The following is a 26,045-nucleotide window of genomic DNA, read 5'->3' on the forward strand; positions in this document are numbered from 1 at the left end:
GTCCCATAACTGGAAACAGGTCAATTTAACCAGTGGCTATGACAGAGGAGATAATTTTACTCCAGCTGAGCTTCCGCATTTGGAAAAGCCATTACCAAAAAAATATGCTTTTACATACAAAAGGTAATTTTTGAAGACAAGCTCCTCACTGTGCCATGAACCTAACCCCAAAGCTGGAAGCAAGAACAGAAAAAAGAAAACGGTAAAATCTAGCCTGCTAACAAAAGACTCAGTCACATTGATTAGTTCTAGACACAGCCTATCTAGGACCATACAAAAGTACTGGCCACCACAGCACTTAAGCTTTTTCACAGAACAAGACAATGATAAAACAGATGGATGGACTAAACCAGAAGTCAGTCTGTCATCAGCTCCGTTTATTCTGAGCCTGGGTAAACTCAGAGAGCTACTGTCAGCCTGGGGTTACACAATAATGCTTCTCCATTCAGTGGGGGCTTTTGTGTAAGAGCTGCCAAGGGGCTCTGGCCCTGCTTTTTTTCACCCCAGCAAGGGTCATGCTGGAATGCTGGCAGCAGGGCTTTCCTGGGAAAACACTGGGAAGACACAGTGACGGTCACACAGCACCTCTGTCTGAAGCATTTTAGGGTTTATACATGGTGTATTATTTGACCTAAGTAATAAACTTAGCCTCACTCTTTCCCCAGATACTATGTTAGTCAGCCACCCGTTACCTGTGTGAGCTTCTTAGTGCTGAAAAGATGAAAGGAAAAATAGTTTTTAGCACTAAGAAAATGTGATTACAAAACTGCTCAAAGTAGCAGAGGAGGAAATGTTAAAAAAACAAAGAAAAAAGTAACTGAACAGATTTCAAGTTGCCTTCAAGTATCATTTTGGTTTACATTAAATATTTATAGGTAAGTATTTTTTTTAAAATAAAGTACCATTAAGATTATTGTTTCGATGTACATAGAAGGTGATAAGTTCAGGACTTTTAACATAAGTCCTGTGTTACATTAGGGTAGGCTTTGGACATTAGCTGGCTGACAAAATTGGTACTTTGGGTATTTTCAAATCACCAAAAGAAATCTCAATTTTTTTAAAAAAAAGTGAATAGCACTAGTAACTGTCTGTAAATAACTTCTACTCTAATCTGTAAGCATTTGCACATACTGGTATACAACCCGGACAATTATAAGAAAGTCTATACTCTAAAAGTAGATTTGTAGTTAACAGGGTCCGACAATGAAATCAAAATTTTCTCAGCACTAATACTTAAAAGAGATTCCTGGACAAGGGTATTCATTGGCACTTGTAGTGGGAAAGATGTGCCCTATGATTGACATCTCCTAAACTCTTGCTGTTTACCAGTTATTAGCAAATCCTGCAAAAAACATCATCTGCAGGAGAGCTAAAGCTGAAACAGAAACGACTCAGTTTGAAACTTTTCCCATGTCTAAGTTCAGATACTTAGGCACATAAAGCACCAAACTAGAGATGCTTGCAAAATTGTGATTACAGAAGTGAAAATACACTTTTGCAAACAAGTTTCATTATACATACTCCTCCATGTTTGACTAATCTACAAATAGTGCTGTCTAACAGAAAGGAATTGCTTCACCTTTATCACTGGAATTTTTAATTTGTGTATTCTCTATCACAAAACAATTCAGATACATAAACTAGGTAGGGATAAACTACATACTGGAAGAAGACAGTTCTTCTCTCAGAAAATTTAAATTCTATTAAATATTGCTTTAATCTTATTTAGCAGGAAAAAAAAAACCCAGGATGCTACTCATTAAAAAAAAAAAGAAAGAAAATATTAAAAAGAAAAAAATCAAAAAATCATCACTCTGCAACTCGGAAATTTTAAAATATCATTTGCTTTTATATGTGCATCAAAGTGCAGCTGTATCTAAAGTTAGAAATCACAATCAACAAGTTAGTAGCCTCCTAAACCCCATATTTTTCAGGAGATATTACTCACAATTCAGTTTAACAAAAAGTGATATGGGTTGGGATATGTGGAAATCTGAACAGTTAAATAATGACATCTAATTATGCCTTGGGATCCTATCTCTAACGACCCAGCTTTGCAAACTATTTCCTAAAATTATATTTTATCTGTTCAAGAAAGTATTATTCAGAAAAACACAACAATACTACAGTCCACTAACATCAGGCAATATTAAGATTACATGGTAAAGAAAACCAGACAGTTCTCCAAAAATGAAAGACATTTTAGTCAATTTTCTGAATTTAAGGTGCTTCTTATATGTTTGCTTTGGAGCCTTTTAAAATTTTAAAGGGTTTCTAGGGGAGACCAAAATGACAAACTTCCTGCACCTTTAAAAAGCTGGTTTTCTCCTGCTAGTACCCCATTTCAGAAGCTAGCAATGTAAGTAAACACCACTGTTTACTTATGTAAGATTCATAACACAACAAATGACCATACAAATACATACTATGTCCTTTCAAAACGGCACTGATTTACAAACTATGCCTATGGGTGCATCAGTTACTTCACATGCATTGGCTGCAAGAATTTGGAAATCTCTGTATCATGGAGATGGCTGGAAAATGGGAAATCATCCGGATATTTCAGTCATACTGATGTAATGTAGGCAGCCAAGCATCTCACAGCAGGCTTCCTACAGAACAGATCTACAGCCTGCTTTCAAAGTTTTTGGGTAACACTTAGTCCCACAACATACCAGGGCACATCCAGAGGTTGTGGATAGCATCCTGTCACTACTGCTTTAATCAATTTTAAGTAGGGAGAAGAAGGATCTTCTTATGTATCTGCGTCACTCCACTTTCCGTCACCCAAAGCCATGAGCCGGCACGTCATAGACTACTGCTAATTGAGCTTGAGGGGCATGTAAACAAAATAAATATCCCTGGATTGGGATATGCTAATGCTAGTCCCACGCAAGCATTACAGCAGTAAAGGGATTCCAAACAGATGAAGCCAACAGTTCAGACTGTCAACTCACTGCATAGAAGGCGACTGGAGTTAAGACTCACTCCCTGGATTACTCCAAGCATTCAGGACATGAAATACTGCTCCCATCCTGGTTTTTTTTCCCCTCTACTATGGCAGTCTTTCCACAATGGGCAGAAGTTCTTACCTAGTGCAGAGTTCAATTCTTATGCCGCCCCTTATGTCTTGCATCTGTTCACACAAATAAAGAAAACTAATACTGATGTGAATGCTGTTGCAGACAAAATAAAGGGGAGGGAAATAAGTAAGGGAAGTAGTTGAAAGACCAGGGGGGAAAATCACCCCATCACCAATCAGTCAGTCTTGTGAGTTAGTTCTTTGAGAGAGCCAGACAAAAGGAAAGAGAAACGCTGTGAGAAACTATGTCCTTCTGTACCACCAACACTCCTTTTCCTGACTTTCCCATCTGATTTTACAGGACCTACTCTTCAGATAGAGAACAAAGTACTTTTGCATGTTCACTTCTGTACTGAAGTCTGTGTTCTCAGCCTTGAGCAAAGCTTTTCTTCTTCAGTTTCTCACTTAAGGTAAAGTAGTATAATTTATCTATATGCCTCACTGAGAGTGTTGAAGTTTGCAGTTATATTACAACAGGAGGTATTGTATAAATGCTGGGTATGTTTCAGCAAGAAGAATTGAAATTATTCTTCAGAATAAACTGCTGTACCCCAAAATGAAAACCCTCTTGCATTAATTATTCTCACACTATGGTATGGGCTTGCTGGTTTATATTCAAGATTGTTCACATGCTTGTTAGCGGCACAGATTTACACTTTGTTGTTGCTTTTGGTATGGATTTTTTTGGTGTTTTTGTCTGTTCTTTGGGGTTTTTTTTTAAATTATTTTACCAACCAAAACAAAAACCTCCCAAATGAACACTGAAAGATGAAAGAAATTTGTGTACAAGGAGTTAGATTTCCAAAAAGACCGTGAAAATACTTACTTGTTCAAACAAGTACAAACATAGTATCAAACTCAGCAGCACCTCTAAGTCTACCTATAAATGCAAATCAGTTGTCAAATTTTATTTTTAAAATGTCCTCTTTTTGTAAAAATCTGAATATACTTGGCAAACCCTAAAAACATTGATTTGCAATTAATTTTACCTCATTCTAGAAACAGTTTACCCTCATGTTAATCAAAGACACTGCATATCTTATCTATTATAGGGAGTTAAGAAATAAATACTTGAAGAAAATGCAGCATTTTGTGAAAGAATGGTTATACAAACATCACAAGACAGGAAATTGACAGGTGTTCAAAGTTGTTAGCAAGAAAAGACCAGGTTGCCTTTGTCAGTCTGATCTCACTCCCTGTGAAAACAAAGTCTCAGGGTTAAACAGTGCTGAAACAACCTTGGAAACTCTTGACTTTGTAGCTTACAGATGCATACACAATAGGTACTGAGTAGCAAGATCTTTCAGCTGCAATATAAACAGAAAACGCAGTTCTGAGAATAGCGAAATGCCAGGCAGGAAACTCTTAGAACAGAGATCAAATTGGTGCTAAGCGTCTGTAAAGCCAAGAAAAGCACAGGGAATATTACATTGTGGGATTAAACTGCACAAGTGTACAGACACTTCATATCTGACATGCAGGCACACTTCAACAGGAACTTAAAAACAGTCAATAACAAACAGCAGATACTTGGTAAGAGCAGTCAAAGCAAGACAGTAGAGTACTAAGAAAGCAGAATCTGAGTCAAAACTATCTTCCAACCTAAAATAATAACTACAACTGAAAAGGTTAAAAGATACTAAAATAAGAGCAGTCAAAGCAAGACAGTAGAGTATTAAGAAAGCATAATCTGAGTCAAACTGTCTTCCAACTTAAAATATTAACTACAATTGAAATGGTTAAAAGATGCTAAAATATCATCAGCTGCCTTTGCAGACATAACAGTAGCAAAACTATCCGGTGTAATTAAAGATTTCTTATAATTTTTAATTGTATATGTTGTTCAAGTACTCAGTTGATCAAAAATATAAAAATCAATTTTGAAGTAATACAGCACTTTTATTAATTCACCTTAAAAAAACTAATTCCAGAAATGTACCTGCATATTTCTTAAAAATCAAAATCAGGAAAGAAATTTTACTTATGGATGAAAGATATGGAAACTCAATTTCAAAATGCAAAGCTGAAGCCATACAGACCATAGCAGATCCCATCACAGAGTTCCCAGCTAATGCAAATCCTCAGCTTCCAGGATGCGAAGGAAGTGCGCACTCTGTGGCAGAAGCACACCTCTGGATGTAGGTGCCTATTGTGATGGCACTTTGGTTGAGAGCATGTTCTTTCATAACAAATAGCGTTATGAGAGGTGTCATCATCATTGTTTACAAGTAGAATCCACCATTCAGCTCCTCTGGGCTCAGGAACTATCTTTATCACCTTTCATGCTACTTTCTACACCGTTTCTAGGAAAGATCCCTAATTCTGTATGGGGTTCTGTGAAAAGAAGGAGCAACTGAGGAGATAATTGCCAGCAGCCCTGAACAATCTCTTTTTGTTTTTAAACTGACGCACACAAGAAAACAGTTTAGCTTTACAAGACCTGTATCACTTTTACAACTTGCACTGAAATTTAAAAGAATTGGTGCATAAAACCACAACAGAACCCGTTCCCTCTCCCAAACCTACGTTTGGACACTGCTTTCCTGGTCAAGTCTCTCCGCCCGGAGCCGCTCCAGCGCTCGGACCCCTCCGGCCGCCCCTGACCCAGCGCAGCCGCGGCTGCCGCGACCCCGGCCCGCGCTCCGGGGGGAGCGGGGCGGCGGGGCCGAGCCCGCGGGCTCCTACCTTGTTCGAGGCCATTTCGCTGACGGAGTGCCTGGTCTGCAGGGTCTCAAGCTGGTCCAGGCACCAGTCCAGCTCCTCCATGGTCTCGCTAGCCAGTTTTTGGTAGGCCTCCTCTGCGAAAAGACAGGGAAAGGCGCGCTCAGCTCGCAAGCGTCTCACAGGGCTCACGGGGAGCGCCAGCGCGCCCATCCTGCGCTGCCCGGAGCCCGGACAAGGGCGCTGCTCCCTCATGCTGCGGGCAGCTGCCCCTCCGCTGGGCCGCGCCCTGAGGAGACACCGGGGCAGCGCGGACAAGTAACTTTGGTGCTGCGGGGCTCGCCCCTGGCCTCGGCTCGCCGCCGCCCGGGGCCGCTGCCGCCCGCAGCGCCGCCCCCTGAGGGAGGCTCCGGCTCCGCTCCGCGTCCCGGCGCCGCGGCCGGGCAGGGAGGGCGCGCAGAGCGCGGGGCTCGGCTGGCCAGGCGCCCACAGCCTCCCACAGCCACCCAGCCCCCGCCGGCTGGAGCGCTGAGCCGTCCTCCCCGCCCTTCTCTTACCTACCGACCGCGGCACCATCAAGAAAGCAGCCGGGCAACCTTTATAGAAGCGTGGGGGAAGGTGTAAGAGCACATGTGAGTGCCCCGAACCACGCCGGCCCACCGAAGCACCAGCTGTCAAAGGAGTGCTCAAATAACTGCAGTCGTATTTGTTCTAATGTTCTAACCCAGAGTCTCTCTCTCTGTGTGTGTGTGTGTGTGTGTGTGTGTGTGTATGCGCGCGCTAGAGCAGGCACAAAGTATTGCCTGTTGTCTATAAGCACAAAGGAACCGATGAAAAGGCTTTAGAACTGGACACAGGAACACAATATGGGAAATGACCATGATTTTACCAAAATTGCTAAATATTCAGTTGGAACTAACTGTCTTGCAGAAGTTTCAGTTACAGACAGGAAGACGTACCCTTCTTCAATAACTCCCCAACAACAGGAAATCTGTCAGTATGCAAATGATTTTAGAAAAATAATCCTATATAAAGAGTGCAAGCCTCACCTAAGCCTGGCTATTTTTTATTTTAATGTAGATCTGAAGGCAAGAATGCTTCTCCACATTGAACTCAGAGCTGAGTGAGTTTTAGTCCAGGTATCTCATCCTGCAAGCCGTGTATCTGAAACATCATGTTTTGAAACGGCTGGCATGGACACATCTAGATCAGCTACATGCAAATATTCCTCCAAGGGAGAGAAATGTTTCTTCAATGGGCTGGTTATGGACATCTATAACATCTCCCTTGACTTGTTTCACATTCATAACATCTCTCTTAACTTGTTTCACATCAAATTACCCTATTTTCAAAATGTCAGACAAGCAAAAATTAGAAAAAGAAATTAACTAAAACTCCTTTTCAAATAAAACATCCCAGCATGGACTACTGCCAAATAGCTCAGTGCATTACTTTACAACATCCTGGATGCTACACCTGTATCTTTTTATGTTTCTGAGCACATGTTCAGAAACTTCAAGTTCCCTCACAACTTTTAAACTTCACATACTTGTGGCTATTGCAAAAACACCCTACAATTTTGAATAAAGTTCACTATCATCTGAAAAATAGTAACACAGGAAGAAGTTTGAATTGAGATTAATTGGCAGAACCATTTAATGAAAATTTTGCAGTGTTTGCCACTTCAGTAAACACATTAACCAACACTCAGCAAAAACCCTTCCCATTAAATTGTAAACTCTGTCATTCAGATGCATACTTACTACAAATGCTGTCTCGTCCAAAGGAATTTCCTGGCCAATAAAGTCAGGATTTCCAGCCTGTTTATCTATTGAAAGGGAATCCATAATGGTCTATGATACAACACACATCACAGATCACTAGTTCTTGAACACATTAAAACAAATTTGTATGATGTTACTTTCCTGCTAGCCTGAAGTCTGCCCAATAGCATTTCTTGAAAATCAGATATTGGGAACCATATCTGGTTGTTTTTCTTAACAAGATCTTCCTTCTTAACACCCCATCTAATATTTAAGAGAGTATGTAGAAGTATGAAAACCACAAAATAAACTCAAGGGATACAATATTCAGGTAAAACTAATAAAATGTTCAGTTTGCTATTTATTCAGCAAAAATATATACATTACCAATGGCACCTTACATTCAGGAATCTTTATCTCTTGTTTACCTTACCAGTACATCTCAAAGCACATTTGAAAGCAGAATCCATCACTCACAAGTACCTCACCCTCAGGTTGCTTCTCACAATCTCCCACTTCAGACTGCCACACTTCAAGGGTCTGCGACTGCTGTGGGGACCCGACTGACCACTCAGGCTCAGTAAAATTCTGATGGCCAGTGCTAGGCTTAAGACTTGCTGGACTTGGCACCTCCTGACAATTCTTAGAACTCAGAGCTGTCAGACCAATCTTAAATGGAAATAAAAGGTTTTCTAAATGATGGCAAACTACCCATCAAACAAGCACACCTGCAGTTCTGAAGGGCAGAACAACCGTAGGAAAGCTTTTTCCTGAACAGTACCAAAGCTCTAAATTTGGCCCACACTTTTGTTGTTATACAATGTGGTGGAAAATGTTGAGGTTAACAGCTTTTCAAGTATAACACTCCGGTGCCACTAAGCTAAGAATAAAAGAATAATTATCAGCTGTGCAGCTTTGAGAGACTCACAACACTGTTTCTGACTTCTCTGTTACCTCTAAGATAGCACCCTGTAATTAGATCCAGGACTGATATACCAATTGGGTTTTTTTGTTTTAGACACATGATCAAGCTTTCCCACCCAGATGATGAAGTCTTTAAACAGATTAACTTCTGTAAATGAGAGGCAACTTGAAATGTCAAAGGTTCTTTTGTGTCTCATTAGACTCTAATATGAGGAAGAGAACATTTTAACACCAACTGCTTTAAGAATTTGCATGTTATTTTGTATATGCTTTTAGAAAAAAGGAAGTGACAGCAAGTGTTCTCTTTTCAGTTTACAGATTACAGGCAATTCCAATATATGTAGCTTTCAATATGGTACCTAGGAAAAAAAAAACAACGAATGAAAGGCTAGCAGAAAGAAAAAGCTCTACCATAATCATTTGGCACTGCACAGCTATTAAAGAGTGTTCTGCTGTCTCTGTTTATAAAAGACTAGATTCTTAGCACACTGCCTAACACACCACCATAGATGGCTGCGCTTTAACTCACATGGTTATTTGGGAATAATTTCTGTTCAAAAATTTTGAAGGGAAAAAATTACTATATTGCAATACTTATGTAGAATGTCCACTTTACATAATGGTTTGTCACGATTTTCATATATGTTATTCTGCTACTCCTGGAGAACAAAAAGCAATATTATACTTTTCCGGTCAAGCAGAAAAGCACTCAAGTGTATTTGTACTAGTCTTTGTAGTATTTTAATGAATTTCAAAACATCAAAATCAAAAAATAAGTACAGATTCTTCATTATTGTCTGATCAGTTGAGATCATCTAAGTGACGCAAAGATCCTGGAAAAGAGTTGACTCAGCAACATTCATTTAATAGTGAATGGCTCTGACAACTTGCCTTAAAATGGGAGTGTCTTGGAGGCAAGACAAGAACTCTGCCAAGCAGTGATGTGATCCAGAGAGTCTTGGCATGTGTACTGTCTTTTGGAGCTGCAGGCTGCTGGAAGAATCTCTGAAAACCTCCAGGCTATTCTAAATGAATGGAAGGCCTAACCAGAAAAGGAAAGTCAAAGGTGTGTACCCCCGATAAACAATGTTAAAAATAAACTGGTAACAACAGATGAAAAGAAAGCTGAGGTACTCAACAAATCTTTGTCACAATCTTTATTTTTCCCTTTGCACACCTCTTGAGAGGACAGACAGATGGAGACTGGGATAGCAAAGCCATTGTAAGGGATGATCGGCTTTGTGAACACCTAAGGACCCCTAACATAGAAAAGTCTATGTGACCTAATGGGATACATCCCAGAGTCTTCAGCTAAATGGTTGATATAGTTACCAAGCCACTCTCCGTGATATTTGAGAAGTCATGGCAGTCAGGCGAGAAGTCCTTTGTGAGTGGAAAAGATGGCACATTGTGCCATCTTTAAAAAGGGTGGAAAGAGTATCCTGGGAAGTACTGACCTGTCAAGGTTACTTCTGTGCCCGGGAAGATGATGGAACAGAGCCTCCTAGAAGCTGTGCTAAGGCACATGGAGGACAGGCGGGTGATTTGAGAGACCAGCACAGCTTCACCAAGCATAAATCCTGCCTGACCAACCCAGTGGCCTTTTGCAGTGGACTGGCTGCATCAGTGGACAAGGGAAGGGCTGTGGATGTCCTGGACTTCCGTAAATCCTTTCGCATGGTCCCTCACAACATCCTACTCTCTAAATTGAGAGAGGTGAACTGGAGAAGTGGACTACTAGATGGATAATAAATTGGTTGGATGGTCACATCTGGAGGGTTGTGGCCAAGGACTCAGAATACCGATGGACATCACTGACAAGTGGTGCCTTCAGGGGTCTTTGTTGGAACAAGAGTTATTTAATATCTTCATTGGTGATGTAGATGAAGAGATTGAGTGCACCCTCAGCAGTTTTGCAGATGACCCCAAGCTGAGTGGTGCTGTTGACACATCTGAAGGATGGGATGTCATCCAAAGGGATCTGGACAAGCTGGGAACATGTGGCCCATGGGAACTCCATGATACTTAATAGACCAAGTGCTTGTGCTGCATCTGGGTTGAGGTAACCCCTGGTATCAACACATGCTGGGGATGAACAGACCCAGAGCAGCCCTGCCCAGAAGGGCTTGGGAGTGCTGGTGGGGTGAGAGGCTGCACATGGCCCAGCCATGGCACTGCCAGCCCAGAGAGCCACACGTGTCCTGGGCTGCATCCAGAGCAGGGTGGGCAGCAGGGCAGGGAGGGGATTCTGCCCCTCTGCTCTGCTCTGCTGAGACCCCACCTGCAGGGCTGCATCAGCTCTGGGGGCACAGCAGAGGAAGGACATGGAACTGCATGAACAAGTCCAGAGGAGACGAAAAGCATGATCAGAGGCTTGGAGCATCTCTTCTATGAGGAAAGATTGCATTGGTATAATTTTACCTGGAAAAGAGAAGGCTTTGGGGTAACCTAATTGTGGTTTTCCAGTACTTGAAGGGAACAGTCAAGGAAGATGGAGATAGATTTTTTACATGTTAATGTAGTAACAGGACAAGGGGAATGGCTTCAAACTGAAAGAAAGCAGATTGAGATTAGGTATTGGGAGGAGGTCTATACTGCAAGGGTGGTGAGGCACTGGAACAGGTTGCCCAGAAAAGCTATGGATGCCTCATCCCTGGAAGTGTTCAAAGCCAGGTTGGATGGAGCTCTGAGAAATCTGGTCTGGCAGAAAAAAAAGTGGCCTTGCCAGTGGCAGGGGGTTTAGAAGTAGATGATCTTCCAACCCAAACCATTTTATCTATGATCTACTGTGAGATTCAGACCCTGGACATCATCCCCACATTTTCTGTCCATCTTCTTGTTCTTCAGCCTACTGCTTGAAGTTTGGAGCAACAGAACTGCAGAACCAAGACTTTTCAGTTTCTCTTACAGGTACCATTTCAATAAAATCCTCAGAGGTTCAAATCAATAATTTTTTTCTGTAAATGAGGATGTTCATACTTAGAGACTTAACTGATAGCCTAAAATTGAAGTGACTGATATATTTAGTCAATATTGATAGTTTCTATTAATTATAGCCATGTTAGCTCTTATTCAGAACAGAAATATCATCCATTTTCTTGTAACTTAATTTTTTTTATATCTACTGAGAAAAATCACACATATTGTGACTTAAAATGTTATCTTTGTGGAGTGTTCACATGTGTAACTGTTGATAAAATGTACTTATGAAAGACATTTTTGTTCAACATCTTGAAATTTGTGCACATCTCTCTACAATCACAAGCAAAACAATATCACTGATCAGATTTTAGAGTGAGCATGTGAGAAAACCACTCAGCTGCAGCAGGTTTCTCATCAAGTGCCTTTAAGGTCCCACTCATAACACTCATTTTTTTCCATGCTAGGAATATCTCAAAGTTTCTTCTCAAAGTAAAGAAAAATTCCTTGTACATGTTAGTAGCCTTACACATACAGAGACAGTCCAAATGACAAGGATATACTGCTTTTTACAAGTAGCACTACCCTTAGGCTGTGAAAACTGCCTTATCTCCTTGAACAGAGAAGGTAGAAACTTTCTGGGTACAATAGGAGGAAAATGATAAATTCCAGTTATGCTCAACTTGTCAAAATACTTGATTATAGTTACATAATAAAAAAGAAGTGCATAAAGAATTGTACAAAAAAAAACCACACATTAAATGAGGATCTAGAAAAACAGAAATTTTTATTTCTGAAACAGATTTTATTCTTCTCATGCTCTTAGAACAAACCAAATATCTCATGTAACAATAGCTCTGTGTACCAAGACTCTATGTCAAGGGCAAAAGGATAAAAAGTATGTGCTTATATTGTTATGAGCCCAGGTAACACGAACACTGCAGATATCCAGGAAGAACTTACTGGGCTCTTGAAACAGGTCTATAACAGTTAGTTTAGAGTAAATAAAAAACTTCTGATTCCTTTAAATAAAGAACTGTATCATTAGGCTCTCACTATATGGTTCATTTTCTCTGTGTGAGACTGCTAACTTGTGCTGGCTCTATTTTTTCTGTAACCATTTTATGTATTTTTTGGAAAAAAGGTCTGAAACAAAGTTACTCATATTGATATAATTTGCCCCAAAGTCTAGAAGAATTTCTGTATGAAGTATTTGCAAATTCACCTAAACAAACAGCCCTGAGATGCCATAGTAAGGCAGAATATTTAAAAAAAAAAGTGTTTTCAGTTGAAGCCAAGCAGGAGAACATGCATTCAGTACAGAGAGTATATTTAAAGAATTCACTGCCTCAATGACAAAGCACACCAAAATTTTGAAGTGTGAATGTTTAAATCCACTCTTTCATATTACCAAATATCCAGAAAAGCCAAATGAAGGTTCTTCTGTTATCACTCATCCCTACCCAGTGCTCTCTTCCTCTCTGACCCTCTGACCAATTTGGCATGGTACTAACACATTCCTTACTCCACTGCCTGTAAGAATTTGCTAGAAGGACCACTGTCACTTTCTCACTGAAGAAAAGTAGTAAGCCTTTTCATCAAGCAATCAACCTTGCCCAAAATGAAGCAAAAAGGGGAAGCTCTTGATTTTCAAGTAGCTCAAGTAGCAGAATGTCCTTTTAATGTATTTTTTATTGCTTTTTTTCATGAAAAAAACTTAATTTTGAGAACAGGTCTGTTTCTTTTTTAAATTTCTTTTTCTCCCAACAGTTATGAGAGAATTGTGTCAATTCTATTCTCTTGTTGGACAGGAATTCAATAATGGATTCATTGCACAAGTTGTTTTCTTGTCCTATTTTTTGTATCCTAAAAAAAAAATATTTATTCTAGTGGAAAGGGTATATCCTCAAATCAGTTTCCTCTGTAGCTGTAAGCCAGTTTCTTTCCAAGAAGAATACTGCTGTTGATTCAACATAATGAGAGAAGTGAAAGGTTTTCAAAGTGGAACAAAATCAGAGGCAACAGGCATGAACTAAACAACAGGATGTTCCCTCTGAACATTGCAAAACTTTCCCTGTGAGGGTGACTGAACACTGGCACAGGTTGTGCTGTGGAGTCTCTATGCTTGTAAATCTTCAAAAGCTACCAGGACATAATCTACAGCGGGCACTGCCTAAGCAGGGGGACTGGACTATGTGGCCTGCAGAAGTCCCTTTCAGTTTCCACCATTCTGTGATTAAATTAGCAATTGAGAAAATAAAAGCCATTTTTGTAAAAAGTGTGTGGCTCAAATGCGATGCTGTCATGTTTGCAATTCTATAATAGTCTTTGGGGATTAAAGGGTATTACACTGCTCCCATCAGGATTTTGCTGAAGAGCCCTTTTCATATATATTTGTATGGACATTATGATGAAAACAAGAAATAAAAATCACTAAATATAAATGTGTAAAATTTCTTGTCTGAATGGATACTCTTGTCAGATTATTCCCGGTGAATATGTGCTGAATCAAACCCTTACTCTACAAAATGTACAGATCAGTCCTCCATCTCTTGTAAAATTCCATACTTCTCTGTGACAGTGCTGAAGAAGTGAATAATCCTTTTGCCTACAAGTATAAGACTAAGATGGTGCATAAAGCCTTGTTTTAGTTAGTTAATTCTAACAAAACTTTTACTATTGTCATAAATATTTTTATAATCTCCTTGTTTTTTGCTTAACTACTTATAAATATATTCAGAACAATATTCTAGTACTACTCAAGAGACATATTCAGGCTTAGATGGCATAAATCCATTAAAATTCAGGGTCTTCTCCCCTAGTTTTTTTTCTGTTAATGTTCTTCCAATATAGACAAATAGGAAGTTTCTCCCCTTCTACACCTGAAAGTACAATTTTTCTTCTCGTTTTGCTTTTTGTCAAATCACAGGATAATATGAAAGACAAAGAACATAATACGTAAAAATCAAAACAGAAATTAAAAAAAAACAAACCAAGTAACATGATCCAACCTACAAAACAAAAACTGAATCATGGAAGTTATCAAAAGCTTTTTTTTAAAGAAGGAAAAAAAAAAGTAATGGTTTTAGTCCCAGTAACAAAATTCATGTGTGGACTTCACCATTTCCAGCAATTGCATTTTAAAAACAAAATAAACTGAGATCTGGGGGCCAACACCACTTTTCTCCTGAAGAATTAGAGCATCAGCAGCTGACTGGAGCAGAGCTCCTCTACATGTTGCTGGTGAAATCAGCTCACCCAAGAGAAATATAAGTCTTTCAGCATTTTTTAGGGAAGCATAGTCATTTTAAATGTCATCAGTCATCAGTTAAAATGCAAGTATTGGAAAATAAGATACATACAATTTTTAAACTATATTATTAAGCAGTGCCAGGCAACTCCAGGATGGATCCACCACAGGTCAAGGCCGAGTCTGTCAGTGACCGTGGCAATACCTCTGAGATAATGTATTTAAGAGGAAAAAAGTTATTGTGCAGAGGCAAATTGTGGTCAGAAAAGGTGAGGCTAAGTGACAGAAACAGCCCTGAAGACACCAAGGTCAGTGCAGAAGGAAGAGCAGGAGGTGCTCCAGGTGCCAGAGCTGAGATTGCCCTGCAGCCCCTGGTGCAGACCATGGGGAGGCAGCTGCAGCCCATGGAGGAGACCCATGCTGGAGCAGCTGGACGCCTGGGAGTCGGCTGTGACCCCGCAGGAAACCTGTGCTGCAGTAAGGTCCTGGCAGGGACCTGTGACTCTGTGGGGCACCTGAAGGACTGCAGCCCGCAGAAGCAAAGCTGGAGCAGTTTGTGAAGAACTGCAGTCGGTGGGAAGGGCTCACGCTGGGGAAGCACACAGAGAACTCTCTCCAGTGGGAGATACCCCATGATGGAGCAGGTGAAGGAGTCCTCTCCTGAGGAAGAAGCAGTGACAGAAACAATGTGTGATGAACTAACCATAACCTCCATTACCCACTCCCCTGCAACACTGGAGGGGAAGAGGTAGAGGAAACTGGGAACAAAGTTAAGCACAGGAAGTAGGGACAAGGTGGAAGGGTGACTTTAAAATTTTGAGATTTTAATATTTGAGTTTTAATTCTCATTATCTTACTTTGATCTGATTGTTAATAAATTAAACTAATTTTCCTAAATCAAGTCTGTTTTGCCTGTGATGGTAACCAGTGAGTAATCTCTTTCTGGCCTTATCTCAACCTGTGACCCTTTTGTTATTCTTTCTCTCCCTGTCAGTTGAGAGAAGGAGTGATAGAGCAGGTTTGGTCGGCACTGGTGTCCAGCAGCATGCACATCAAACTTATTGTACCTGCTAGAGGGAAGTCCCTGATATGAGGAGTTAAAAAATACCAAATATAGTTATGATGAACATTTTCTTTGATTGTTTTGGAAATCATTGTAGTAGACAATGAAATTCAATGAGGAATAAAGGAGCTGATTGAAAAAGAATGAGATTAGCTATAAAACAAGAAGAGATGCTCAGTTTGGTCAGACTTCAGAATGAGACAATGAATTTTCCAAGAGGGAAAATGTTATAGAGAATAGTCTTTAGATTATAAAACTTTTCAACAGGAAAAAACAGCAGCTAAACCACAACTCAAATGAATTCTTGTGCATAACTCCCACTGACTGCAACAAACCAGAATTTCACGGGTGTCACTCCAGAGTTGTCAGGAATGATAGCAGGAGTGATGAATAGAGGTTGTAAAATGACAGTGGTGGTTGTGTTTTCTTTTTGGACCTCTTGAGATGTGGCCTCAGCAGGGCCCAGCACAGGGGGACAATCCCTGCCCTGGCCCTGCTGGCCACAGCATTGCTGATCCAGGCCAGGATGCCATTGGCCTTCTTGGCCCCCTGGGCACAGCCTGGCTCATGTCCAGCTGCTGCCACCAGCACCCCCAGCTCCTTTCCAGCCACTCTGCCCCAGCCTGTGGAGCTGCCTGGGGCTGTTGTGACCCAAGGGCAGGACCCAGCACTGGGCCTTGTTGAACTTCATATTGTCAGATTCAGCCCATCTATCTCACATCCCCAAACCTCTCTCTAAAGCCTTCCAATACTACCATCCAACATGATGTTGCCCCCAAACTTATTGAGGCTGCACTCAATCCCCTAATTTAGATAATCAATAAAGATATTGAACAGGATTGGGCCCAATTCTGAGTCCTGTGAAACCCTGCAAGTGACCAGAATCAATTAAAACCTGAGTATTTTTAAAGAAATGTGTGTTCATTAGAAATAAACACATAGCAAGCCAGAACAAGTAGCTGAATATTCTGCTGTAAGAAACTTTGAATCAGGCTTTGATTATCAGGTAGATTCTCTTAAACCTCTGTGACACAACTATTGTTGTGACTCTAGATTGCTTCTTAATGGGTTTCATAACCTGTTTTAACCTTAAATGTGGGTGAGTGTTCTGACTAAACTGATTTACTGTAGGTGAGGATGTGGCCTGTAGCTTGCATTCGTTTATACAAATGAATTCAAACTCAGGAGTAAAAAGATAAGTCTGTAAAGTTAGTCCAGCAAACAGGACAAGCTATGTGTTCCAGTGAGTTTGGACAAGTGGTCAAGGTAATGAAATGTGAAAGGCAAAAATGCGTGTTTTACATAATATACACAGTTACCTCATATTACCACAAACCTTAAAACAGTTAACTGTCAACACAGCATTTTTTTTTCTCAAAGATAAATAACAGTCCCTGAGCTTACCAGGGAGTAAGACACCAACACCAGTTGAGTGCTGGTGGCCTTGCTTGCCACCATGTGAGCCACATGCACCTAACAGTCCTCAAGTTGAATATTTTTTACTTCCTCCCAGTGATGCTTCATAGTTTCATAAAATCATGGAGCAGTTAAAATTCACAGGGACCTTTTAAAGGTTGTCTGGTCCAAACTTCTTGCAATGAACAAAGACATCATAAACTGGATCCATTTGTTTAGAGCCCTGTCCAACCTGAATTATTCCTATAGAAATTCTGCCCTGTAAAATTCTGAGGACAGCTCATAACTTCTTCTAGAATCCAGATGATCTTTGCTTTGACTGTGGATAGGTAAAGACCTAAGTAGTTTAAAATGTTTGGGCTTTTCCTTGAGGAGGAGGAGAAATGCACCTTCAATCTCTCCCATCCCTTCAAGCCGAAGAAAAATATCAGAGCAGGGTCTAAAGGCATATGTACAGATAAAGAGTAGGAGAAGCACATAAAAAGTGTTTGGAGACAAGTAAACAAGACAGATTCAACCGACCAAAGAACTCCAATGTCTCCATATGTTACAGATGACAAATCTGAACTGGCAGAAGCCTGCTTTTGAGAACACTGCTAAAGTTTAATAAATAGCACGTATATAAGGATATAACAATGCTTTTACCAGCCCACAGAGAGCTCCACAACTACTCTTGCCATCCACCTCCATGTGCCAGCAAAGTTTTTAGATTTAATAGAAAGCCACAAGAATAATTAGCAGAATATGACAGCCATTAGGAAAAAAAAAAAATGGAAAGAAGAGGACTAGGATTAATTTCTTTATATTCCAAAAAGTACTCTGACCATACCTGGAAATTACAATCTTTTCTCAAGTGCTGCGTGTAGCTTGCTCAGTAAATATGTAAGGAGACAGCCCAAAGGAAGCTCAGCTTGCTGCTGCAGATTAATGAAATGGTTTGAACTACAGGCAATATAAACACCCAAATTACATACTGTAATACAATATTAGGGCTGCTCCACACAGTAGAAGCCAATTATTCTTGGCAAGCATCTTCATCATGCCTTCCAGCTCCCCATTCTTACCATGTAGAGTATCACCACATGAAAAGAACCCAGCCAAAAATTCTGTAATCCCTTACAGATTAAGATCAAGTGGAAGAAATACTCAATGTTTTAGAGTAAGATTTCACATAAGAGTAGCATTCATCTGCTCACAGATGTTATCAGTATAGCTTTTCACAAGCAAGAATAACAGCTGAAAATTCAGTTTATCCAAATTTATGGTGCCTATCAGTCTAATGACTTTTTGTTTTACTACAGAGAAATAAAGTGAGGCAATGGGAAATATTAATTACATTGCATGAATAAATCAAATAAACATAAATTTTTTCATGGACTTGTATTGTACATTTCTACACAAGTTTGGTCACTAGTTGGTTTAAAATGGATTAAATATAGATACTATAGTAATGCTAAAGAAGTTTAAAAAACTGAATTTCAAGTCTCTTCTGATACTTACTTGCATTAAGAACATTGGATTATGACACAGTCCACAGACTAAAGTATCTGTATTGTGACAGAGAAGCACAGAGGGCAAAAATAAGTTATGAAATCTATACCATCTACCTTGCTTATCCACAACTGTGATTAGAAGTCAGATCTTGAAATTCAGCTCAGGATTCCACCCAGGAATCACACTTATCTAGAAGTAATGTGATTTAAAATGATTCTCAGTTATCCTGTTATCTTCAAAATCTTCAAAATTTTTTCTTCATACAACAAGAATAATTTTGGCTCACAATTTGACTTGCATCACCTATTGCATGAGAATAATTTTGGGGCAAAATATGACTTGCAGCTGGAGTTAATATAGTAGTGATAGCAAGCTCTCAGAGAAAATACAAGACATATCTAACTCAAATGTTCCATAACACCACACCACCAAGGGCTGTGACACTTGAATGAAAGTCCTCAGTTTACCCAAAAGAGCAAAATGTTATGCTTGGGAAGGGAGCAAGTGTTCCATTTATATCTGCTGCAATAAATAAAACTATAGGAAGTTTCTGGTTGAGTCTGCTAGGGAAGCAAACCTAAAAATATAAGATTTTCTTGCTTATCATAAGAAAAATTTTACTATTAGCAAAGCAGTTAGGTGGAAGAAGATATTCACGATGGAAGAGAATGTGAGAAGAAATGCGATCTCCCTAGCATTCAGGTGGAATTTGGTACACTTGTGGGTGGCTGTGTGCTAACAAAGGTCATGATTTGTTGATACAAATGCAATTAGTGCTTTGCAATACAGTCATCAGCCATGAGTCCTGCATCAGGTCTGAACAAAAAGCTAAGTTTGGGCAAACCAAAAAAAACCCCACATTGTTGCGACATTGTTTAACATGATAAGGAGGGCTGTGCAATTAACTCTGACAGAAAATAAAATTTATTACTAGGAAGGAAAGGACATCAACTGATAATATTTTCAAACATCATCCACACAACAGAAGTCCTGAGATGCTTGGGCATCCATGTGACAGCCACAATGTGACAGAGGAGAAATATGCTGAAGGAAGTATAAAATTCCTAAAGGAATTTTTCTCTCTGTTGTTCCATGGAGAAATTTGGAGTGCCAGAAATCAGACAGTTTTGTCATATTTCTTTTAAAATCGAAATTATCGTTCCACCAAAAATAGATTAAACTTATTTCAGCAAAATTCCTAATGTTTGCTACACTTTTAAAAATATTTAAATATAAAATGATATGTTATAATATGTCCCTAAACAGGTATAAACTTTTGGATGGGGATAAGAGCACACTACTCAACCGTGAAGGACAAGTCCAACATAAAACTGTTTGTTGGAACCAGGGATGGTATTTACCTAGTCCATCACAAATGAACCTCCTACCTACTGAAACTAGTCCTGATTTATGTAGCTGGAAATAGAAACTTTTATCATCCTACAAGTAATGCCCAAATGATTCAGTTCTAATACAAACCTAAAGCGCATTCCATGTGATTAGTAGCTCATAGTTGAAATTATTTTGGAAATTTACGGACATCTGTTACCCGAAAGGAAAAGGTTGTCATGGTGAGCTCAGTACCACTGCATCCGACGTCATTACTCCCACAGATGAGTGCAGCAATGGGGCATGTCCTTAGATCCTCACACTTGGTGATGTCCTAAAAAAGACTGGTTAATTTTCCCTTCACTCATATTTTCTCTCCTACTTAAAGATAAATGAGAGCAGTTTTGGCTTAATAATTTAAAATATTTTTGATTACTTCTGTTTACTATTTTAGATGTAAATAATTCAGTTAATATCTTCAACAGCTCTTAGTTGCTCCCAAAATTCAGTGCTGAATTTATAATTTTCTTACTTTGCTTTCTTTCTGCTTTTTACATAGACATATGTTTATACTCCCTGCATACAAAGGTTTATATTCCCTACATATAAAGTACAAAGGATTTCACTGCCCGGCTCTACTTGACAAATACCTATTGAGAAGCACCTCACAGCCTTCCTAGATTGACATTCTTAATCACTTTAAATAGACTGGTGTAAGGGCACTCTATGAAAGTCTCTAATATGCATAAACATTCAGAATCACTCGCCCACATTCACGACACCCATGGCAGCCAAGTGCATTAAGGTAGTCAGTGGTGAGATGTTAAGAAAAAGCTGTGCTCCACACTTTCATTTAAGGATTTGAGAAAGTTGTTTATCACTGTGCATCTGCACACATAAATTCAGTCGGCCCTGCCATGTCTTTCTAAATCAGAATCACAGAAGCACAGAATAAGCTGAGCAGAAAGAACCCACTACTGGCCCTGCACAGCACCATGCCCCAAAAATCCCACAACGCCCAAGAGCATTGTCTATATAAGACTCCTTTACTTAAACATTAATTGCAAATCTCCATGAACATCCATGAATAGTGTGTAGCCAAGTTTAACATTAATGTCCCCTTTGCCTCAATTATGAATATCCTTTAAAAATTAATTAATTTCCATTATTTACTTTTTTTTTTTTGATGAAAGACTGAAGTATAAACTCTCACCAAAGAAATATAAAGTATTCTTCAAGTTCCTGCACGCCAGCCAGGTGACGCTCAAATAATCTTTTTCCAGAAGGCTATTTTTAAATTTGTCAGTCAGACTATAACTAAACAAAGATAAAATATACAATAAATGTACTTTTAGGATTCCATGGGGTACCTCCTTCATTGTGTGAAAGATTCCTAACAGAGCAGTGCATACTGCAATATAATTAAAATTTGCAATCCCATAACAACTATTATAACACTAATAAGGTAAATATTAATGTCAGCCAACATCCTCTGGTAAGAAGGTTGAAAGAGTAAGGGATAATAGATGTCAATAGACTTCAAAGAAAATGCCAAGTTGAAATGTAAACAAATGTAAAGCACATACAATTTAAATTTGGGCTTTGCAGTGATGTCATCTTGCAGTATGATGTCAGGCCTGAAGAAAACAAGGTATAGGTAGAAAAGTGAGGCATTTTTGTTCAAAGTCCACAAGAAAGGACTGTGCCTTTTCAATAAAATAAAATTAAATTAAATGCAGTACCCAGGGCAAGATGGCTATTATTTTTTTGAGCTATTACTCTGTAAGTGGCAGCATATTAATTTCTTTCTTCTTCTTTGTCTCTTGGAACGCACTGACACAAAAGGGATATTTTTGGTACAGTTAATGTAGCTCTATGCACATAATGTCAACAAGACAAAAGGATGTTATTGATTTTATGGGTTTTTTTCCAGCTGTGTTGTTGATGTTCAGATAAAGTACCTAGGAAAAGTAGTTTATTCTTTTATCACCAAGTTAAATGCAAGCATGACCTTTAAAAATTCTCTATAACAACCTTCACGGATGCCTAATGGTTTTTTATTGTTGAACATTTCCTGAGCTATTTCATTATTTCACTGAATATGCTTACACAACCTGTATACTTTGCTTTTATTTCATATCCCATTTAGCTATTATTTCTCTTTTTGGAAATTATGAAAAACTCATAATGATTTACAAGGAATTCCTGTATTTAACTATCAGAAGTCACAAATAAACATTAAACATGCAGTTTTATTCTTAGAGTTTCCTTGAATTCAAAGTCAGAACTATTTAATAAGAGCACAGGTCTCTCCATTACTATCTTTAAACAAAGTCAAAAAAGAACTTTAAATTGTACACCTGGCTAACTATGAGGCATGGCCTTCCTAATTTTTCTCAAAATATTGCCCAAAAGACTCTAGATTTTATTGTTTATATTGATTAAGTGTAACTTACTTTATGCTTTAAAGCCTATTGCTTTTTCTTTTCATGTTGTTAGCATCGATTTGCAGAACCTAATAGTTCAGGCTTGCACAGGCAAATCTAGAAAATAAATAGCTCCTCTTATGAGCTATTACATGTGTTAACCTGATCAGTAGGAGACCTGCTAACATCAATGCAATTCCAGTAAAAGTAACAAAAGCATCATTAAGGTACAAAGAAACATGTTTATTAGATACTTCTTAGAAACAATTTCAAGGGTTGAGTAAGAATATACCCAGCAGGTGCTTCATGGCAGCAGGATCTGGCAATTGGCATGACCTTGGTCATAACTTTCACCAAGAAAATAGATAAGAGAGCAGTTTCAAAACTTTGTGAAAACATTAATATAGACCTGATCTCCCTAACTAGCTCAGTCTCTGTATGTTCACATAATGCATAACACCCCTCCTGTGGCTACTTCTTTTCTAATATGCCAAAACTGAGCCATTTGCATTAGGGTTTAAATACTTTACAAACTGTCTTCAGATCTCATTCCTGACTCAGTCCTGAGACATTACTTATCTGTTCCCTTCTCCTTTAAACTGTGACATTTGCAGTTCTACTGCAGTTTCACACATGCAGGGTCTTGTCTATACATTAGCAAGGCTATACCATCCTGACTGAAATTATGCCCCTATGTTCCAATTGCTGTTATGTATTTAAAACTGCCAAAATGAAGACTGCTGCTGTTTTGCATCAACCACCTCTCATACCAAATAATGCTATCAAAGTGATTTTTTCCTTCATAGTTCCATCATTCCTTTCTTTTCAATCTACCCATCTATAGCCTTCTTCCTTTACATTTTAATAATAATTAGAACCTCTTTGAGACACAGACCAGCAGCTATAGCTTATCAGTACAAGCCCTCATCCAGGTCTGGACCTGCTTACTGGTACAGTGGTACTGACAAAAAAAAAGGACACTTCTCTTGTAATTAAATCAGTGATGTCAACAATCAGGAACATCAGAGTGTGGACTCTTCAGAGATACTGAAAAATCCTATCTTAAAAAGTTGATTACCTGCAACTAGTAAATTCTTCCAATACTAAAATATTTACTGTTTTTCAGACTTTAGCTGGAATGAGTTAGTCCTGACACTGCAAGTTATAACCAGGTGACAAAAATATGTCAGCCCAACACCCTTAGTATTTTGACTTTTTCACACAGAAGGTCCAGCCATGTGGACTGCTTCTGTTACTGCCTTCCTACCTCTGATTATGTAACAGAGGAGAAATAGTCAACATCCAGATTTAAAATGAAATCTTCTAGGATGCTCATGTTAAGTGTTAACTCTGTACTAGATTTAAAAAGCTGCACAGGACGGAAGTGGTGGCAAAATGTACAGAAATCATATGTGTGCTCTTTATTTTCCAAAGATGACTATATCCACAATTTTCTTTCACAGTATTTCCTTTTTTAAACAACAAGTAAATCTAGAAGTGTTAATCCTTTAAGAAAAATGGAGTGTTTTTCCAAGATTCTGATTCTGAAAGGTAGCAAAACACTATTGTGCTGTTGTCTTTCAAAACATCATTGATACCAGAGATGTTGCAGCATGAGAATATCCAGGATGCTCGCAAGAGGCATCAGTTGCAAGAAATCTCCCATGCAAGCTTCCCTGAAGCTGTGACTGTGCCATGGGCACTGTGCAAAATGGCAACCACTTCCCACAACAGCTCAGGCTGGACTGAGAAAGAGCACAACAAAGAACTGATATTTTGTAAAATACATCAGTGCTGGAAGGCTAATCCCGGGAAACACAGTCAGACCTCTCCTTCTGCGACTCATGTGTTTATTACAGTATGTATTTTCTAGTTAAACTGATAAGGCCACACTATACATACTACTTGTGTATTAATAATGTAAATTTTATTACATGAAGTGATGCAAACAGAAGTACTTCTAATTCTTGTAGATCTTATACCTTTATGATATTGATAATAATAAAGTTCTTCATTATGATAGTTTAAGCAAATTTATCAGAAATATGAAAGATAAAAAATACTAATGAATATTTATAATAATAACAACTGCTAGATAGCTAATCTAACTAATTATAACAGCTATCTAATTCAATAATTCACATGGTAAATGTTACAATTCAAGATAGAGTTACTCAACTTATTTCAAGGACAGCTCAATTACAATAAAGCTCCTTTTACAAGCACATTTAAATAGTTCTGATATAGTCTAAGGATTTTATATGGTGAATGAATTCAGGTCAAGCACCAAATAAAGGACTACAAGTAATACCATTTCCATTGTCCTTAGCCGAGTTATTTCATCAAGCACAGTATATAAATGCAGGAAATTTGTCATTAAAGGGATTTGGAAAATCCCCTTGGAGAAATGCAGAAAGCATCACTGTAAATTCTCTCTCTCTCTCTTTTTAATGCATAATTCCCTTTTTTATGGATTACCAAGCAAATAGATATGATATTAATACACAGTATCAGATATATGATGTATAGGCTTAGGCTGAAGAAAATTATAAAAGTAACTAGGAAAATTAAATAGGAGCTAAGCAAACTGAGAGTGTTTTACAATGGTTGATGTGTACTCAGCAAACAGGGGCATTCTCATTTCAGGGCAACCACCGCTCTCTGGGAAATAAGTTTAAAAGTGTTTCATTTAAGTGAATTTGTGTCCACATCCATAAGGCTACAAAAAGCTAGCCAATTTAAGCAGCATTCAGTTATAATCCAGTTACGGAGTGCCACACTTAGGCACAAACTGTCTCTTTCAGCTATGTTTTCTAGACTGTCTCATAAAGTATCTGCTTTTAAATCTGAGAATGGGAACTGTTTCACATTGCTAGCAGGGGGATTTTCAGAGATCACAGTGACATGTCCAAAGTCAACAGAGGGAAAGGCACACAGAGTTAGAAGATCCTCTAAGCAGATTGCTGACTTCTAGATATAGGATGAAAGGAGTTTCTTTGATCACATCTTAATGTTCTAGACAAGGGAAATTTACCTCTTTCCTGACACTATTGCTGTATAACACCATAATTTATGGCTCTAGGACTTGAAGAACAGAATTCTCACTCATTGCACAGACTTGCAAGATCTTTAGAGAGGTACATTTATCCCCACATGTATCTCATGTGCAGTGTATAACTAAAGCCTAAACCAGAAAAAGTGTCATCCTACTAATACTGTCTCATTTGAAGCCAATTTTTAAAGTTGTATTAAGAAGTAGGGACACTAGAAATATCAAACATCAAAAAGAGGAATAAAGCCATAAATAAGACTAAACAGAACAGCTACAAATTTGATGGGGTTGAATAAGGCATGCTGAGATTTATTTGTAGGTTGAAAAGCACATCTGACATCTGATTTTGATTTGACACTTTATAGAAAAGTTGTTTATGATTTTTTATGGTTTTTTTAGGATATTGAGGAATTAGAGTAGTTAATTCAATAGTTCTTACCCAAGGAAATACAAAATTACTTCTACATTTTATGAAAGTACATCAGTTACTGCCACAGTGTATTTTTAAGGTGATTCCAATTAAGAGACTTTGTTTTCTTCCTCATCAAAACACAAGTTTTCAGAAGCATCTAAATCCTCTCCCTTACAAATCTAACTAAGTATGAAAGGCTAAGGGAATTGGGATCGTTCAGCCTGAGAAGAGAAGACACTTCATTATGCCTTTTG

General features: G+C 38.7%; 1 protein-coding gene across 9 annotated transcripts in view; it reads right to left on the reverse strand.

The window, feature by feature from the left end:
- PDE4D (phosphodiesterase 4D) overlaps positions 1-26,045 on the reverse strand; it is a 540,332-nt gene that overhangs the window by 37,579 nt on the left and 476,708 nt on the right. For all 9 annotated transcript variants that reach the window (XM_063179688.1, XM_063179689.1, XM_063179696.1 and 6 more), the window contains one exon: positions 5,768-5,880. In XM_063179688.1, coding sequence (XP_063035758.1) covers positions 5,768-5,880 — 113 coding nt within the window. The remainder of the gene's footprint in view (positions 1-5,767; positions 5,881-26,045) is intronic.

Source organism: Melospiza melodia, chromosome Z, assembly GCF_035770615.1.
Source record: "Melospiza melodia melodia isolate bMelMel2 chromosome Z, bMelMel2.pri, whole genome shotgun sequence".
Lineage (NCBI taxonomy): Eukaryota > Metazoa > Chordata > Aves > Passeriformes > Passerellidae > Melospiza > Melospiza melodia.